The sequence below is a fragment of the Anopheles coluzzii genome, chromosome 2, assembly GCF_943734685.1.
Source record: "Anopheles coluzzii chromosome 2, AcolN3, whole genome shotgun sequence".
NCBI classification, from domain to species: domain Eukaryota; kingdom Metazoa; phylum Arthropoda; class Insecta; order Diptera; family Culicidae; genus Anopheles; species Anopheles coluzzii.
Genome location: NC_064670.1, coordinates 32190504 through 32211086, shown reverse-complemented (window position 1 = coordinate 32211086; position 20583 = coordinate 32190504). Strand labels below are relative to the sequence as shown.

At 47.2% G+C, this 20583-nt stretch overlaps 1 protein-coding gene across 2 annotated transcripts in view; it reads right to left on the bottom strand.

Annotated features, from left to right (window-relative positions):
* The window catches only part of LOC120949783 (fibroblast growth factor receptor homolog 1-like), a 28916-nt gene that overhangs the window by 5623 nt on the left and 2710 nt on the right, over positions 1–20583 (bottom strand). For both annotated transcript variants that reach the window (XM_040367286.2, XM_040367287.2), the window contains exons 2-3: positions 13592–13956; positions 2047–2173 (exon numbers count right to left, since the gene is read on the bottom strand). In XM_040367286.2, coding sequence (XP_040223220.2) covers positions 2047–2173; positions 13592–13724 — 260 coding nt within the window. In that variant the 5' untranslated portion in view covers positions 13725–13956. The remainder of the gene's footprint in view (positions 1–2046; positions 2174–13591; positions 13957–20583) is intronic.

Sequence of the window (20583 nt, the reverse complement as noted above, 5' to 3'; positions counted from 1 at the left end):
ATCCATCGCATTCGGTGGCTTCAGTGTCACGAGGATTTGTTTATTTTTCAACAATCTAATAAAAATTAGTCTCGATCGTGGCAATATACTATACACCACGCAATCACGAAAAGGGGAACAGTGAGCGCTCTGTTTGTTTGTGGAACTTATTTCTAGCTTCCAGTGGCAATGCTTCCAAACCAAAAGAAGAAAGATGATAATTGAAGGCTTTTCCAATAACTTTTCCTGGGATTGTTCGGTTTGCCCTCTTCTTTCTTATCTTTCTCAAGCCGTTGTTTAATGCTTCAATCTGCCCCATGTATATAGATGGATTTCCTTCTACCACGGCCATCAAAACCAAGCGATCGAGCAGATGTGGGATGAAAATGCACCATGGAGATGCTTTTTTATGTTCACGTTGTTCAATAATGCGCACGTGGGTATCTCAGGCCATAGTGTTCTTCCCCGGGGTAGCCGGTACCAGATGCAATACAATGGAGAGCGCTGTTGTTGATGAGGCGCGCGCTGCACTATATCGTGCGTCCGCGCGGGATGGGGTTACACAGGAACGCATGTTTGTAAACATAAGGGAAAAAACTGCTGCAACTGCTGCTGCTGCTGCTGCTGCTGCTGCTGACACTCATAATTTCTCCTCACCTTCACGTTTCATTTCCAAGGCGTATTTTTAGAAACACGGACATTGTCCAAACTGAATCCGTGGAGTTTGAGATTGGATCCGAGCTCAAGGACGACGCTCGCGGCTGAAGTGCTGTGCTGTAAAGTGGAAAATTGTGCCCATTTAACGGATGTTGGTGGTGAGCTACCCTTCAAACAGACTGTCGAAGGAAAGTCAATCCCCAGTGTTCCTGGCTTTCAACTCTGCCACGCCAACAACAATCACTGCAACTGTTTGTATGCAGTTTGCTGGTAAAACGGCTGTCGCGGAAGACACTGGTAATTGCTCTTAATGGATTACAAATTGATGTGCCGTTGCTAACTGAGCGCGGTTGCCTTCACCCGGAATCATACATCCACGGCTGCCGGAATTGGAAGTGAGCAAAACAGATCGATCGTCGGTATGCAGATCGAAATCAAGCGCTTCGATGTGCTGATCGAAGGAATCCGACCCGTCGTTGCCAAGGCGTCTTGGCTGTAGGAATCCGTTTAAACAGTGGAATTTCAGTGTTTCTGTTGGCAGCGGTAGCAACCGCAGCAGCAGCAGCAGCAACACCCATCAAAGGCACTGTTTAATGTACACACATTAGAGCTTAATGTACTACCTGAGTGGATCCAACCGACCCGTACTGGCGTACTCCGCCGGGATGGATTATTCTAACAGTTTTTCTTTCCTCCCCAGTGCCCACACTCCACAACGTGGTCCACGCGGTCGGCAAGTGTGTGCTCCTGCATCAACGCTAGCACTTTTCCCGCTAGGGACCGCAGCATTCAGAGCCACAACCATTGCTGGCCGGTCTGTTTTTGTTCCTACAGACACATACGGTGAACCGTTTTCATCGCTGTTTTCCCGTTTCGTTGCCGGACAAGCCATCTCGCGACGGATGATACTGCCAAAAGTTCCAAAAAACTCTTTGCGTTTGTGTTTATTTTAAGTTGCTCAATGAAATTTCAAACACAACCACACACACACACACACATACAATTTTTCCATTTGCGCTGCTAGGGCGAGGTTCTCGGTTCCGTACCCAAACAGACAGTGCGACGGAAAAGGCCCCACTTTTCCAAACGAAACGCCATGTACGTTGTCGGAGTGCGCCCCGAGAAAAGGTAAACAGTTTTTTAGACCAATACCGGCCGCCATCTGGCGAGTTTTCCTCCGGGAGTTTCCACGAAAACTAGACGCAGCGTATTACACATTCGCTTCGTTTACAGCGAAAAGAAGCGTTTATAATACTGGCGATCTTTTCGTACTTTCAAACGCCATACATAGTATATTTATCAAGGTATGACTCTTACAGTACTGTTTTAGACGTGGATTGAGAAATACATGAGTAATAATTAGTTTTTAGTTTTTTACTAATTTATAATTGTGTTAATTGTGCTACTTACGATTTTGCACGCTTATGATCCACCGGAATCAGTTTGCCGTTCTTATACCACGCCGGGCTGTCGAAGTTGCACTTGATGATCAACTTCGAATAGAGTGGGACCGTCTCCTTTACTAACTTTTTATTGCCTGTGAACATAACATAAAGAAGCATACAAAAAAACAAGAGTTAGATTGATTTTAATAGCTATGTGTTGAAATTGGGACTTCGTCAACAATGTTGAGCGTATGACGTTCCACACAAAGTTAAAATTAAAGGTTTTTTTTTCGGACACACAAACCGCACACCAGATGACACTCACAAGAGGCAGATTTGCAAATCCGAAGGGAATGGAATATAAGAAGAACACTCAAATTAAAGCTGCCATCAAGCAACAATCCTGCCAAAGGATTTTGTATACGAGCGTGCATCGGGCAACGAAACAACCAAGACAAGACGAACATGATGAGTACGGCGTTGATGAAGATCGGCATCTTCGGGAACACGGGTGTCCTGTCCCTGCCACAACCTGCACGCTCAAGCCGGCGTCGAGTTTCGTTTAGAAGGGGCGTTTTAGACGCATAGTGTAGCATAGTTTGCACATGTTTCCGTTTTGATTATTTTCGGGATTCCGAAACCCTTTCGCTGCAACGGTACGGTTCCGGGCCCGGGGTTCGCATCGGGAAGGAGATGGAGTTTAGAAGCGTTAGCTTACCGGAACGAACAGAAGTTGCTGCTGAAGGGTGTATTGTTACGTTTGCGGCTTCTACCCGGTCTTCCAAAACCAGATGCGACCAGAAAAACGAAAAACTACCACTACCGCTGTGCCGTTGCCGTTAGCTTCGACCAAACGGTAGGCCGCCTAGCGTGTGGTGTGTGGATTTCGGGGCGGGATGAAGATATTAAATCTTGCGAAAGATTTTTATTGCCTCAAACTCGATCTTCGTTTAAAGGAAATGTGGAAGTGAAAATGCCACTAGCGAGCTGAGATTGACAAATGCAAAAACGCTACCAGCTAAACCGTGAAGAGATGCTTACGCTAGAAGCTTAGCGTACGTTTATGCCGATTTTAACGAAATAAACCCACACCACGATCACGATGCATGCGCAGCTAGATGATACAATTTCGATGAGTTTTACGCGTTGTGCGATTTTAATTAAATCGTGCAACCTTCCGCAGATACATTCCTGGGCAATTGGTTGGGCTTTAATTAGTGACATGTGCGCAACCTGAAGGGGCTTTTGCGCGTTCACTATCGACCGTCGGGTGCGCACGTGCGCGAGTGAAGCTGACGCGCGTGATGAGCGACACCGCTTCCTGACGGGCGGGCTGGCCCTGTCAACGCTGCTGTCACACAAGCACAACGCTTAAATGATGGGTCCCCGTCTGGTCTGTAGCCCGTACAAGGGGTTTTGATTCCAATAATTCACGCGGGTCAATGTGTTCCAATGCGATCCAACTCAAAAACGCCATTCCAATTATGTACGTAGAATATTTTTTTCGTAAAACGTACAACATTTGTAGATTCTTAATAATGCGTAGATGCATTTGGGGTTTGAAGAGATATACACTTTTCACGTGTAGAACATATTCTGCCTAGACACCATGCAGTCTGGTTTAGTAGCAGAGTCTGAAAAGATGTAACCGTCTGGTAACCACAAACCATCAACCTATGCTACCTCCTCTGCACTATCGATCATCAGACAGCGAAGAAACCTACATATGGTGCACGAATACACCTTTTGGTTTTCTAGTGTTGAATGCCGATTCGTAGTAGCAACAACAACGATTGCTTGCCCCGATCAAAGCGGTGATGACCTTCGTGTGAACGATCCGAACCGAACTCTTGAGTTGAGGCACTCGAGAATAAAATATTAATTATAGCTCATACGTGTTCCTGGGTCTACGGTGACGGCGGCAGTGAAGGTTTACATACGCCGTGTGTTCGAATGCTGCAATTGAACGTATCGTCAGCTTCGGAACTAAAGGTTCGCTAACGCTCGTCTTGCAGAAGAAAGACAAGACTGCACCGCAGACGTGTTGCAGAACGGGGAGACTTGGAACTACTCCAACTGCTCTGTGGCTAATTGATCTCTAGGCACTGTCCACGGCGCGGCATTGCTCAGAGCAGTTCGGATGTTAGCTTCAACGTTCAACGGATGCTAGTAGTACTCCAACTAGAAATTCCTGCAAGTTCCGGTCCGCTTCGGTACGATATCTTCCAAACCAGACACAATGCCATAAAACGTGCGGAGAAGCTATATCTCTTACGCAACTATGTATGAGCGCTCCGTGCTATTCGCGAGGTATTGGAAGATCGTGATGCAGATCGACCTCTTCCAGCCGATCGGTTCCATCTGGCGCACAGATGCTGTCTCTGTATGCCATTGCATTCGATCGATATCGTCGCTCAGAAGCGAACGTTCAAACGAAACCCACGATCCAATACTCTTCGCTTAACGATCATCATCTGCGGTGCTGCGGTCGCTCCCTGCCTAGTCATTCATCTTTCTTTCGCACAGTACGACCAAATCGCTGGAACGAAACATTTGCATTGTAGCGTTTAATTAATGATATATGCCACTCCACTGTAAAGGTTGCTGCACCTGTTCTATTTTCGTGTGCATCGCTATGCTGTGCTGTGCGGGTTCTTGTACCATGATGCCATGCTGCGGTGTAGGTTATTTTAGTTGTCGCACAATTTCGCGTTCATTCATAATTTCTGCTCTTGCCCGTGGCTCGGCTGGTACACTTGCAGTCATTCATGGCTTAAGTGCTCACCCGTGTGGTGGGGAGTGGAGAAACGCAAGCAACGGGTGTACCACATCTTTGCGGGATCGCGGTGACAACACTCGGGCATCGCCCAAACCCCCTCCCAGCGGTTTCGGTGGATCGATGCTCTGGCCGGCTGTGCAAAAAGAACATCTAATGGGGAATGGTCTTGTACCGCTGCTGGGAGATGCCACGAACGAATCGACGAGAGTTTTGCCTTTGGCCAGACGGAAATGAGCTTCAATTACCAGCGTCTTCATTCCTCCGGGTTGCTCTCCGGCGGTGCTGGACCTCGACCCACGACTCCTTACCTTCCCGGGAGTGTGGAGAGTGGACCGATAGGAAGGATTTGAATATGCTTTTTTGCCCACCGAAATCACGCTATCGCTCATGCACACGAACGAAGGTTCCATGTGCGTGTGAGTCTTGCCGTGCACGGAGATGGTTATGTTGGTTGGTGATGGAGTGGCCGCCATACTGTTGCCGTTGATGTGCCGTTGCATTGGGCATGGTAGCGAATTAAATAATTTATGGCAGTGCTAAATTTGTCCACGCATCGCGCTGTTTGCCTTCTGGCAGCATTGCCATACCTTCCTTCTACGTCACAAGCAGTGCGTATCGTGCTGGAGTTTCGTGCGACAAGATTATCCAACTCAAACGGGAATAGCATTCCTGCAGTAAAGACCCCGCGAATTCCATTTCATTTCTACCTTTGGATTGATTGCTGACGCGGAAGCTTATCTGTTCCCGTACTTCAAAGTGAATACAAACAGCGGAAATACAGTATTACTTATTCCTACCTCCACCATAGCTCTGGCTGGGAATGGTTTAAACATATTCCATTGCGTTCCGGCACTGCTAACTGTTCCGGTGTTGGTGGTATGTGCAGGAAGTAGTATTTCCTTTTCAATCATGACCACACGCAAATAAACACACTCACCTACACATTTTAAACTATCCTTACAACAGTTTGTGTCTGTACTAAGCAACTGGTGCAGTTGCCGAAGGCAATCTATTGGCAGGGGAAACCGGCGAACGAGTCTCCAGCATATTTCATGCTATTGGTAGTTCAATTAGCAGTTCTATTAACCTTTGCTCCTTTGGCACGCGGTGCGATCATTACGATTACTTCTTATTTACAGACACATCACATAGTCGGGTCAAATGTTAAGTGAAAAGTGTCGATGAGGAATGAATTGTGTACAGAAATTACATCGTAATTGCTTTAATGTTTGACCTTCCACAGGCTGGTACATGAACGTGAGTTGTAACTCTTATTTAGATGCCATGGTAGTTTTTTATGTAAGAGACCTGACATTAGAATATCGTTCATGTGTTTTCAACTTTACTCAAACATTATGTATGCAAAATTATTAAAACAATCAGTACCTTTTATTGCCACTATCGCACTATTTAACTATTTCCCCTTCCGCAATTACGTACTATGGTTACCAATCAGCTCGGTAGCCCTTTCGATCACTTTGCGTAACCAACGTCGAGCGCATACTCTAACAGGCAGCCCTTTTAAGCGAGTATATCACCATCTTGGGATCGCCAGTAACCTTGGTCCACAATAATAGTCTCAAGGTGTACGAGCCGCGTCCCAATTCCATCTCGGGGCTGCTCGCGACTCGGTGGGGCTGCTCAGGTGAAATCATCCACCGGAAGCTTCCTATTCTTCGAAACCGTAAGGGAGTCGGTATTTGTAACCGTTTGTTCAAAATTGGTCGTGCTGCGTCAATTCTCCACCCAGAAATTTGTCCGCAGAAGCTTTACAAAGCAACGTGAGCTCGTTGCACACCTTCTCCATTCTTTGCTGTTACTGCTAACAGCAAATACGATCACCATGATCATCATCGTCAGCAGCAGCGGCAGCGTTATTATCATCTGCAACGTACGGTGCGGAGGTGCGCTATTTTCGACACCTTCCCATAAAACCAAGGTAAATAAACATTCCAAACGTGTGGTATCGCAAACCCATGCGCCTCCCTCACCACCAGCAAACCCGAAAAGTGCCAATGTAAACAGGGACAGAAGCCAAACAGCTTCGAACGGCAATTGGTAGGTGATCCGTTCGTTGAACGTTATTGGGGAGAGTAATCTATTGGCACTAACTCTTGCCTTACCTACCAATGTAGAAGCGTCTTGACTGAAGCGTGCAGCAGTGCAAAGGGAGATGGGGCAGAGAATTCCGGTCGATGGCGTTGATAGAACATTCGGTCGGTTGCTAAGGCGTGAGCTAGTGTGATCGCTTACTGCAGGTGTGCACATTACACGCTTAATGGCTGTTCCCAACATGGCAATGGGAAGCGATTGACATGCGACAGTCGTACGGTGTGCGATCGAAGAGTTTGGTTTTGCAGCGATCCACATTTGGATTTCAACCCCAGCAAGAAGACGAAAGGCCTAGTTAGTATGCTTAGCAGACGGTCGGCGACACGGTAGTGTCACTAGCCAGGCTGAATTTGTTACATTTACGCGTCCGCATCATCGCGATACTTCGAGCAAATACTTCCACCGCTCGGTTCCATTAGGCAAAGCTTGAAGCTAGTTTGAAGATAACTTTTTGCCATCATTTCGCTTAAGTGCATCACGTCATGATTAGGTCACTTTTCTCCGCTCTGCACGACATTTCAACGGCTCTCCCTTCAGCGAGATCGTATTTATCCCATGGTACTGAGCTTTACATCAGTGCATGCCTCTGTGAGGCTGGGTGTGTAGAGTACACCCCATCTCGTACCACGCTGAACGCGACGACAGCTCGAGTGACAGCTAGCCGGACACTAGACATCGTGGCTGCGACAGCCACAGTTCGCGGTCACCGGCCTGGAGTAACATTTTGGGACCAGTTGTCCCAACTTCTATTCGCCCGTCGCCCCATCGTTTCTACCGTGCGTGCGAATGTCAAGTGAGCTGGGTCTAACGGAGGCGGGAGGATAACGAGATGGAGGAATAGGCAAGATTTATATGCCGCATAAATGACTGCCCCGGAGGCAGGCTAATTATCTGACGACAAACATATCATTCGGTTAATTATTTTAAGTGATTCAAAAGATTTCGTGTACGTCCCTGTTCTTTTTTTTTGGGTTTCGTTTGCGCGCACCGCCTAATCAAATCGTGTTGCTTTGGCGGCATAAGATGCGTGATGAGGATTATACACGATGCGGGATGTATGTATGAAGTAAAATACCACATGAACACTTGGTACAAAGCACGCCGTATGTTTTACTTTTTTGGGTAAGCTTTAACGGGAAAAATGTTGAAGAATGTACACAAAAGATAAAATCAGTCGTTTCATTAGGCTTTTTGTTTTTTTTCTGTTTTTTTTTGTTTTTTTTTTTTTGGAAAGTTTTGTATTTGCTGAGGCTCGCGACGGTAACCGTTAATTTAAAAAGGTTCGCGAGCGGATCGCACGTCGCAATCGACATATTTGAGCGTCTGGTAGTATTCCCGCCACGTACTGCCCAGTGCTCACTGTGTTTCAAGCTATGACGCGTATGTTTTGCGCGATCGAGATTCATTTATAACCGCTTGCCTTTGGAATGGAATGCGCTGGAAGATTATCTTGATGCGGAGAACAATGCGACGCTGTTTTCTCGGTGTTCGATGTGTGGAAGGAACGCGCAACCCCACAGAACGATGGCGCGCTTTTCAGTAACCTTGATGAAACTAAATCAGTTTAAACACAGTTTTGAAGCATTTTGAGGCACAGTAACTACGGGTGTGTAAGGTAAGAGAAAGAACTTGGTCTAGTCTCCATTTCCAATTACCGAATGATTCATTTAATGTAGACAATCTATTCTCGAGAAATGTTTACATTCATCCAACCTATTTTCAACACATCTCCCAGTACCAAGACGTCAAAACTGAGTGGAAAAGAAGATAAAAAGGAAACTCCACTGATTCCACCCGTCTACGTACTTTGCTAAACGGCCAACATTCGCACAGCGAATGTCTGGTTTTGACGAATCAATCAAGAGAATGCTGCTTGGAGAATCTGTTTCTTCTCCTGTCAATCGTCACCCATCTAATCGTGAGCATCTTTCCAAAACGTCTCGCCTCGGTAGACGCTGGAGGGTTGGCGCCATCTTGGTTGGGAGTCGATTTCCCGCCAACCCCCTGTACTCGGATGCTTCGGGAGGCGGCAGCGACCATGTGCGGTTGTGCCCGTCTTCCAGGAAAGTCAGCCAACCAAGATCGCATCAACACAACAGCGCCGATTCTCTGCACATACGCTAGGGCTCGCCAGCCGGCAGTTGGGTAACTCCGGTAACGTACTGCAGAGATTTGACAGTATCATCATCTCGTATCACCCGCTTAGCGACCGTGTGTGACTCAGCAGCAAGATGGAGGAATGGATCCGTAAAATTATGTACGAACAAATACTTTAAACACACAAAAACACACATAATGTATTACATTGCTGCTGTCTGGCAAGTTCAGCAGGATTGTTTCTTTCCCTCATCTTACTGATCTTCTACTGTAGCTGTGTGTGGCTGAATCGTGTGTGCCGAAATTTGTTGAACCACCAATCCCGCAGTACCACCTCGAGGGAGCGAGAAGCTGTGCTGCTTTGCAACTTCTGCAGGAAGGAAGCTACGCCAAAATTTCATCTTCAAGTCCCGGGTTCCCCGCACACAACAACACTGCCAGCCAGGAACACGGTGAGTACAGGGCAAAGATCACATCTAATAAAGTGATGCGATCGTATAAACAAATCATAAAGCGAACGATGTAAACATCGAGTTAACAAACGCAATAAAAAAAGCAGCCCGGCACCACTAGAGATAGGGCGCTCCCAGTGCAAAAAGATGCTGCCGGAGTTGTATGCCGACTCGAGGACCGTGGGTGAAAGAAGTGGAAACCCCAAGGCAAGGCGGCAGTTAAATGAACCATTCCGATGCGTCAGTTTAATGGGGGGAAAATTACAATACTGCATGTGGAAAGCAACTACCACGCTGGGTCCGTCGTGCGGGATACAGGCGAGTAGTGAAAGGTTCAATTAATCCTCGATACGTTGCAACGATGGCTGCCAGTAGCGAGAAGGGCTCATCGTACGTGGGGCACAGCATCCCACAGGAAGTTGGCAGAACTCACTGAACCTTCCTTTTGATTCAATTCACTCGGTGGCTATTATTGATAGGAAGTAGCAGCACTAATAAGCTAACAAGTTATCCAATGCCTTGCAAAGTTACGCTGATGGCATGTTGATGGTGGATGCCCGCCCCTAATGGTCGTAGTTCGCGGAAGCGCGGGTGGTCTATTTTGAAGTGCACACAGACAGCCCTCTTGGCAGATCGAACCAGCTTGCAGTACCCGTAGGGTCAAAGAACTACGGCTGAGCGTAGCCTAGTACTATCTCACCAGCCTACTCGATCGACGAGTCATGCAAATCGCTTTATGCGACACATCCCAGATGACGAAGTCTGCATCTCCCAGAGACGGAGTGAGTGATTTTGATGGGAATTGGCCCGATCAGATCTTCTTGGACGCACCCAGCTTCGTTTATGGTTCGTTGTTTGTTGCTTTTTTTTCGTTGTGGTTGTTGTTGTTGTTGTTGTTGTACTTCTTAACTCGCGATCTCATTTAATTTTTGTCATTTTATTATTTCCTGTCTTCCTGTGGCTACGCCGGGAGCTGTGCGCGTGACAAACTCGGGTCGGGAAAGCAGTAATTTATGATCTCTATTATATGCGCCAGACGCAGCTCTCATGTCACCCACCGCCACTATGCTCTGCTTATGCTGGCGTCTTGAAGACATCAGGTCGCAAGACGCCTGATCACAAACTCCCGGGAGTGATCGTGAAGCGACCGAAGGACGTAGAGTAAAGTCAGGTCGAAATAAAAATGTGGAAAGAGCGAAAGGGAAGCAAGGGAAACACAAGGAGGGCAAGCTCTCGCAAGAGGGCACCTCTTACAGCATTTAAATCGGCAACAAAATATCATTTTTCACGTTTCTGAAAAATGATGGCAAAAAAGGGCACCACATACACACGTCCCTTAATGGGCCCACATTGTTGGGATGTTGCGACCTATGGGTTGCCGTTTTCGGTTGTTCGGTGTGTGCTTCACCAAACGCAGAGTAAAGCAGCGAAGCAAGAAAAAGCTAACTTTCTAGCCTATCGCGTCAACGCTGCCACAGCGCCCAGGGATCACAACAGGCTAGTCGATCGCACGCTGGGACGCATGACCTTCAAGGGTTTGTGCACAACACATTGCGAAAAGTGACCCGTCACGAAACGGGGCTGGTGTTTGGATGGTTTGGTGGTACGTGGTGATTCAGATTCGTCACCGATTTCGCGGGTCCCCAGTTTATTGGAACCGCTGCCACTGCTGCCCGATGATAAGGGTTCGTCGTTCCCGCCTGTTTGCAATTAAATTTCGGCAAACAATCTGCCGGCTAGCTTTGTTGCACGGATTTCTTTTTTTTCTGTATGTGATTTTTTGTGTGTTTTGCTTCCCCATTCCTTTCCTCATTCGACAACACTGCCTAACTTGACAGTTGAATGGCATGAATTAAGACTGAAGTACAACTGCACACGATTGTTTCCACCCCCCCCCCGGTGGTGAAATGTTGGGGAGAAGGCTACGAAGGAGGGTCACCATTTTTTTGTCACCCTTGATGATCCCGTGGACGGATGAATGCGGGTCAAACGCTACACTTGCCGGTTCAATTCAAAAATGACCAAATCTCAGAAAAATTCAACAAACTCTCGCAGCGCTTTAAATCTACACCGAAGTGCGGTCGTGTTCGCTGGAAAACGCTTACAAATAGTCATTCTAAAGAAGAAGAACAAAAAAAAGGTTCGATGCTCTGGTAGCGCGGGAATCGACTTGCTGTTTTATGCCTTTTTTCTGTTTTCTATGTTTTATTGCAAAGGGACAACATTTCCGACACTCACATTGTGCCAAAATAAAACGAATTTCGTTCAAACGCTGCTGCCTTACGTCAGCCAAGGTATTGAAGTGGCCGATGCGACCGCGTCAGAAAATGATCCCGCATCCACCACAAGCGGTCAAAGTTTGATGTGCATGCACAGTGGCTATGGGTAGGGGCGATCTCGTGCATGCAATCTCTTCTATCCGCAGGGGTCAGTGTTCAGTACCGAAATCAAATTCTTTTAATTAAAAAGATTCCCTTTTTGTATGACAGAAATGCACGCCCTGGCTGCTCTTAATTGCATCTTTTGCGATCGACAATTCAACATCGCGGTCCATTGAGAGGAGTAATTAAAACCAATCATTAGCAAATAAAGTCTCATGGGGTCATTAAGTGAATGACAGGAGTAAATAACTTGAATAAAGCTCTTAATTGAATAAGAGAATCTGATGTGTAACGAAATTTGATTTCCAGCCTCTTTTTGTGATAGATTAAAAAGAACGATTTTTGTTGTTGTTCTGGAATCATACCAACAGACGTACGTAACAATCATTTAGTCGTACTCTGTTCTGATCTTAGTTCAATTTGAGTTTACTGAATGACCTCCGAAATGAAATTTCCCCATACAAAAGGGCCATCAACTCGTCGGTGAAATAGAACATGCCTGATTGTTTTCTAACATCTAATTCTATTCATAGCACCCGTGTTGATCGTTAACGCACGCATCGTTTACATTAACCTCACGATTTTGCCCGGTGATAAAATCCTGCATCCTTTCGAAATGGCAAACAACGCGCAACTTATCTGCAAAAGGGCAGAAAACAGCTCTTTCATTGAAAAGCTGAAACTCGATCGCCACCGAATGGCGATGAACGTGAGGCCCGCCACAAAGCCTTTCTCGGTGCCTGGTGAAATCTGCTCATTGATGTAAACAAAAGCTTGTGTGCGTAACAGACTGAGTGTTTTCCACAATGGGAAGGAAAATCTAAATTGCAACGGTTACGCTGAATTGGGAAAATCGGGTTACCATTGGATCGTGCAGTATGGGTCCGCCTTACCAACATTTTGCTACAGTACAAATAATTTCCATTTTAAAGAATTTTGTAATGTGTTCCGTCAGTCTGGTTTACTCCTACTTCTTGGTGTAGTACATTTGCAATCGCAGAATAGTGCCGACCAAGCAAGTACCATACAAAGTATCGAATTTCCCACCAACTGCCTGCCAACCAGATGAGAGGAAATTTCAATTTCGCCTAAGCAAACATGGCACCGCTTTTGCGTACTGCGCACGGTCTGTCTGGCACGTGGAAAGTCGGAAAGTCGAGCAAAGAACGTTTCTACACCGAAACCCAGCTGATGGAGTGTGACATACGCGCTTTCATCTACTTCCTTCTCATAATAGGTGCGTTGCACCCCCGTTTTGCATGCGTACTTCTGCTCTGCCTGACGGCACTTCCGTCACTTCCTTCGACACACACAGACACACACTCGAAATATTTAAAATAGTGAGAGAGAGAGAGAGAGAGAGAGAGAGAGAGAGAGAGAAAAATCGAGAAAGAAAAGTCAACAACGACGGTGGACATTTTTTTCCTTCCCTTCATCCACTCGAACCACTCAAGCATGCGAAGGAATGTGTCAAATGCTAAACGGGAAAATAATTATGAAAATTTGGTGCTTAGTGGGAGTGAGAAAAGCTACAAAAACAAAGCAAGAAAAAAACAACAATATACACAACGCTAATGAGTCAGTTGGCTAGGGGGAAATGGCGCCGAAAAGCGGTGCCGAAAATTGGAGCCGAAATGTGCGTACGATGGGGTGCACTATTATCGACTGAGGGGTCGTGAACAATCGTGATAGATAGGGAGAGAGCAACATTCTCATTAATCAACATGCACGATAGCAATCATCACTTACCTAAATTGATCCGTATCGTGTCCGGGTCGGACTGTGATAGTTTGTACGTTGCGGTCTGCACGATCCACACACTTAACAGCAGCGCTAGAATGCACCTCCAATCTGTACCGCTCGAGGCCATTTTTGTGGACATTGTTTTCCCCTTTGGAGTGGACACAACACAACACAGCGGCTTCCCAAAATAGGGCCAATTTAGAGCCTACAAACCACCCTTGAGGTCCTTATTCGTTGCGCACTTCACTCGGTCGCGTTCGCGATTTGTTTGTTCACAATTCTACTCTCGTCAGCTGCGTAGCCGTTTCGCGACCGTACGGACACATCCGATCGAGCTCACCTCACATTGCAACATTGTAAAGGTCACCGTTCTGCAAGGAAGGAAAGGGAATAAAGTATTAATGGCAAATCATAATTTCGATGCAGTAAAACGAAGAACTGTGAACCCACAATTAACCAATTCCCATGCGCACGTGTGTCTGTATGGGGGTACGCGTTAGGGTGATCGTTTTTCCCGCGAAAACCACCGTCAGCTCTCGAGACCTCCAGCAGTTTGTGTTGCCGTTTCGTAAGGGATCGCTTTGCTACTGACATGGAGGCATCATAATAATTTTATTATCCTCACATCCGCTGTACTGGTGTGTGTGTGTGTGTGTGTGTGTGTGTGTGTGTGTGTGTGTGTGTGTGTGTGTGTGTGTGTGTGTATGCTTTACCCTGCTCAATGCGCATGATTCGCTTGTTTACTATCGCCTGGTAAAGGATTATGCTTTGTGTTGAGCCTACGCGACTGGAGTTTCATCCATATTATCCAGTCAAGGGTACGATTGTGATTTAACAGAAAAAAAACTACAACACACACACTGTTTAACCCAAACAACCACCAAACGGATCGGATCAGTCTTTCAGTTGATCCGCCAGGCAAGTTTTAACGCCACCAACGAGGATCTAGCGCATTCTAGTACAAAGGACAACCTTCACGGAAATATGGGCAGGACTGTAGGATGGTTTAAATGTTTATGAACTGTAACCGGGTACCCGCAAGTCGCGAGCGCCCAAGCGATTGTTGTTTTTGTTTAATGATTTAGCTCTTTGTAGATTTTCCGGCAGTTTTTATTAGACCTGCAGCAGACTTCGAAGCTAAACTATAGCGGGAGGATAAAAAGGATGTTTGCCGCGACGAGTTTGTCTGACGAATTTGTGTACCCAAACTCGGGTCAAACTCTTTCTTCGGTCGGTGTAATGTAAATTATGTAATAAATACATTCTAGCTTAACGACAATTGCACCTTCAATACATTCATTTTTATCATATAATTATCCTACAAAGATCCTGATCGTTACAAACGAAATGGTTGCCTCCAAAATCGACACTCTGGTGGGAATTTCAGTTTTTGCTTCTCCGAAAATTAGTCTTTTTCTCATTCCCATTTGTTATTAACCCCTTTTTGTGACTGCAATTGTTCGGTGAAGTACACATTTCGCTTTGCTTTGCATTTGGTCCTCTGAGTACGCACTTCATTAGCACACATGGCGGGGCGCACTCAAGTGCGGGAGTTGTTACGGGACGAAGGTTCAGGATCACCAACATCACAACGATGTACAGAAAAAAGGCTGGATACTGGCAGCTACAATGTCCCATCCCACCGGGAGGAGAGTCTTATTCTTCAAGACCCGGTCCTAGCTAGAGACCCGTCGGGAAACCCTAGAGCCACTTTTCGTTAGGGCGTTCCAAGCTCGAGAAATTAAAAATGCAAAGTAGGGCACCCCAGTGACGTCCCAGTGTGTTGCTGGTTGTGTAGGGAAAAATGCAACTGCACCGCGCGCAAGTCATTATCCGTTTTTCCCTAATTCTCCGCATCCTCCTCTCTGCCCGCACTCGAAACATTCGGATTCGTGTTTTTTTCTCTCTCTCTCTCTCTCTCTCTCTCTCTCTCTCTCTCTCTCTCTCTCTCTCTCGCTCTCTCTCTCTTTCAGTCTTTCCCGCCTGCGATTGAGCGCGTCGTGTTTTTGGTAAGGGTCTCGAAAAATGGGACATGAAAAACTCGCCCGAAAATGAATGGTGCCCATGTGTTGCTGCTGCTGCTGCTCGACCTCAGCGTGTTTTATTCCTCTGCACACGCTCTCCGCAACCTCGGCGGACGGTAATTGGTGGCGGACGTAAATAATGCCAAACAACCCAACCGGCTATGTGGTGTGGTGTCGACGACGACGAGCAAAGCAGACGGCTCCTGCTGGCACAATGGCTTTGGCCAGGCAAACTGTGTCCTTCGTAACGATTTGGATATTGAAGACGAAGAAAAAAAAGTCATCTTCACAGCACACAACACAGTCACACAACACATACTTCGTGGTGCCAAAAAAGATTCAATTGTCCTGTCGCTTGCACCCAAACGCCCAAACTGTAACTGCGCCGTGGCGGGATGTTACGATGTATCTTACCCCATTGATGAGCGCTAACGGTAGAAACTACGCAAATAACACACCGTAAATTATTCAGCACCATTATCAAACATACACAGGCTCGCTGAGATGCAGATGAATAAAACTTTCGTGGCCGTTTTTGGGACCGCTTTCGTCATCTCCGTACGTTCCTTCGCAGTACAATGCAAGTACAATTTATCCAACGATAAGACCCCTCCACACCCCAAACAAAGCTGAAAATTGTCTTCTGCGTGATGAGGATTGTGGTGAAAATTTAGCACAGCGACGAACTACTTCTGGCGTTATTTCAGGAGAGGTTTTGGACACGTCCGGCCGCAACAGACTCATTACTTTGGCCCTTCCAACCACTTTAGAAACTGCCATTCCAGCACGAACGCGGGCAGACGGGACTTCCAAAATATGGTCAAGACGCGTACGCGACCTATCGGGCAACTGTTATACAAACGCCTCGATTGTGTGCGATCTTCGACGACGAGAGTTGCCGCCAACAATGGGTAGTTGTTTTATCGTACTCAATTTACAAAGTAATTTCTTGGACAACCAGTCTTCCATGATGTGTTTCGTTTTTACACCCCCCACCGTTAAGTTGATCGCTTCTTAAGGTTCTCCGGGCCCCGCGCGTATTTCGAGCAATCAAATTTATGCTGGACACGCATTTGGCCCCGAGCAGAGAGTGAGAGAGAGAGAGAGAGAGACACACACATACAATCACATAAAGGCACTGTGCATTACTTGACATTATTTTAAGGCCACCATTGGCTGTGGATGACGAGTAGATTTGGTAGTTGTTGTTGTTGTTTTTTTTTCTTCTTCGTTTTTTGTCAACCCTCAGTGTGCGGTAAATCACGACCCCGTAACGAATGCCCGGAGAAACGCGGGTTGTAACGGCCGCAGCAACCGAACAAAAAAAACAAGCCAAACCGTCGCCGTATCTCTCACTCAATCAGCATCGTTTCGGGGGGGACATCTTAATTCGAGGTTCAAATTGGGCTACGGCACCTACGGTCACCACTGGTCACCACGAGGAAGCCGCAGCGAGGGACCGTTGCACCGTCCGCTTAGAAAGAGTGAAACAGCGTCAGTCGAAACGAAACCCCTTTTTGAAGGATTAGGCGGCTCGCTGTCTGCTACGGTAGCCTGCGAGTATGATAGCAGGGCCTGGGCAGTATCACTGCCCGAGATGGGCGTGAAACCCTCACTGGGAAGATTTGATTTAATTCAATTGAGTTCGGTCTTGCCGCACCGCGGTGTTAGGCGGGGATAGACGCACATCGGGTCGGGTCAGGGGACACTTCGATACATGCTGCCATGGTCGCATCGCGGTCAGCTTTTGATGCTTCCCCACGGGCGGGTACATCTTCGAAATAATTTGATTAATAGCATAATTATACCCTATACACGATTCGTTTCGCCCGCACGGTGTGCCGGGAGGTCGTGGGATATCTATGTGTCGTCAACAAGCAAGCTGAGCTGATGAATCAGCCGCGCACCGTACTGTTGTTGTACGGACTGCTGCGCGATGATAACTCCATCGTGGAAAGGTGTATTTCTTCATTGTGCATTTTGCGTCGGAGGCGCAATGGACGAGGAATGCAATTTGTCTCACTGTCTCTGCTCTGCTGTCCGCCCGCGCAGGACATTTCGCAAACGCTGCGTAACCTTGTCAGGAGCTGCGCACTTACGCACGGACAAGCGTGTGTGCTGCTGTTTGCGTGAACGGGGCCCCAATGCACATTAGCGAATGCAATCAACAACACAACCAGTGCACGCGCCTTGTGCAGCAGCGTGTGCATCGGCGCGCGGGTGGTGTGTGTGTGTGTGTGTATGCCCGCTTTTTCCATGTCAGTTTGCGCGCCACTTGACAGGTCCATCTGCCCATCGTACATCTCTTTTTTACGCGGCGGCAAAGGAGAGCGTTAGCCCCGCTGGCGGTTATTGCAAACTCAGGGGATTATTGCAGCACGCTAAAAATGATGTTGGTGGTGCGGCTGCTGCGGCTGTTGCTGCTGTCGCATAAATTACACTTCGAACTGCAGCCGCCCAAAGATTGGCAGCAACAGCGGGTGTGTGTGTACCGCACATGGACGCGCGCGAGCGCTAAGTTTGTCCTTTTTTGTGTGCGTGCATGTGCATGGTGTTGCGCTTCTCCTTTTTGTCACCAAAGGAACCTGTGGTGCGCGGCACATACTTCAAACGCGTTTCGCAATGTTTTGATAGGGAAGTCGTCGCACCCAGATCCATACCATCGCTACGGTAGCTGAGCGCACGTGGTAGCGTGAAGAGATCAGTGATCTTGCAACGCCACCAACAGCGGAGAGGAACCGAGCTCTTGATAACGATGTGAATCGAGCACTTAACTCACCCCAGGCCGATGGCCAGACCTGCCGGTGCCGGTACCACCTTTGTTCCAGTCGTCAAACCGGTGCCGATGATCGGCTTCTGGCACCCACAGACGACCGCAGATATCAAGGATTCTAATTGAGTGCCATTAGTGGTGATGATCAGGCTGCCAGACACACCACATCCGGGCACGGTCGCGATCCTTCGCGCAAACCAATGCTCATTTTGGCCACTTGAACGACAGAGAGCATGAATTCTTTTTCCACCCTGTTGGCACTTTCCATGTGGATCTGCTGCTGCTAGCGATGGCTTCCTGCGACTTGTCTGGTGGCTCGAAAGGAAACATTCTTCCCCGAACCTGAAGCTATCTTCAATTAGGCACGCAAACGTGCCCGCCACCAGGGGCTGCTCAAGGGCTCGTGACAGGGATTTTGATTAGAGGCTTCAAGCCTCTCGAGCCCGAACACTGAATCAATTTCCAGAAGCTACATTCAAGCATGGGTACGCGCAGCCCGGCTAGCTATTGAATACGAAATTAAGCAGCCAGCGACGGCCCCCGACGATGCTCCTTTAATGTGCACCGAACGGATCGAGTGTTTGTGTCCTGCGCGGGGCGTTTGTTTTGTTTGCTTTCCCTTGAGCACACCACCGGAGGTATGGTCATGCATTAATGAAACGGAAAGGTTTTGCTGTGCGTATGATTAGATCATGCGTTTCTCTCCTTCCCTCGCTTCGCTTCCACGCTCGCTTAGGAAGACATGATCGATGATGGACGATCGCTCGCGATCGGGGGCTAAAAGTGAAACACAAACGTGCCATTGTTCTGGGGGTGTTGCATAGGTATGCGTGCTGCCCGTCCGCCTTGCTAACGAGACTAGACGGTGGCACCTAGATTGTGCGGTTAGCGAGAACTAGAAATTGGGTTAGATGAGCGTCACATATTAATGGTGGCATGTGCTGATTTGCACACATTCGTTTCAATGGTGTTGGAATGTGGTTCTGATGCTATCGGTGTAAGGTGCGCTTAGCAATGTGTGTGTGTGAGTTTGTGAAAGTATAGCTTAAAGTTTACCAGGATGGTGCGTATGGTTTTCAAGATAAAAATCAATCAAAGGCGACGAAACTGGAATAAAAAAAATGCAGTTTTCTGCGATACATCCCAATCACTTTGAAAGGTTTAAAAACGAATTACTCTATTGCACAAATGTTATTTCAAATTCAAACAATGCACAACAATTCAAATAATATGCTGCACGGTACGTATTTAAGCTCCAGAGCTTCATCCAGTTGGATTGCGATTCTTATAATAATTATCCATTTCTAGTAAATTATGCTACTCTCAACATATAAAAGGCCCCATGCACATCACAATAATCGAAGCTGACTCGCGATTGTCTCTCTTAAATCGTACCCACCCCGGGCCTGGTACGCTTTACAGCTGTAAATGTCCACTTAATGCGCCCCATAACTCTACAGACGCTATAACGTGTCACAGTTGCACCGAAAGAAGCGCCAAAAAAAAAACCTCCCTTACTGCGTCCTCTTGAACCAAACTGTGCTGCTACCTTCCCGTGCTCCCCCTTTCCCACACAGCTCACTGTAATTAATTACCGAAATTAAACTTAATCCCATCGGTACATTTTTCACCCCCGCCACTAACGCGGGAGGGTAAAGCGTGCTGAAATGTGTCCATTTTCCGACGTCAGTGAAATTTGAAAAATAAAACATTCAAAAACGGAATCAAAAAAAGAATACACACAAACACGCTCGTTCTTGTGCGGGAGGGGGGGGGGGGGGGGCAAAAGAACTTTATCACTCCAAAAGCTGTAAACAACGTTTCGTTTAGTGTGGTGAGGAAAATGAAAAATTACCACCCGGGAGGGTGGGGGTGGTCCACTACGAGATGCGAATCGAGAACGCGGATACAGGAACGATCGTCCGTCCGATCCGTCCGTCCGAGGTGAAGAAGCGCATTTATTTGGTACCGGCCATGTTTACGAAACAAGCACACTCGTGGCCAGAGGCCACGAGAAAAAAAACATGCTGCACCATGTAGCGGGCATGTTGCTTTGTGTATTAGCACCGGTGTATTAGGCCGGTGATATATGAACTTCCCAACGGTTGACAGTTTTCGGTGCTGGTGTGCGGGAGCGGCCGAAACAAGCGCCCGGTTAGACACGGGAAATGCTGCACTAAAGCCTGTAAGATGCACATAAA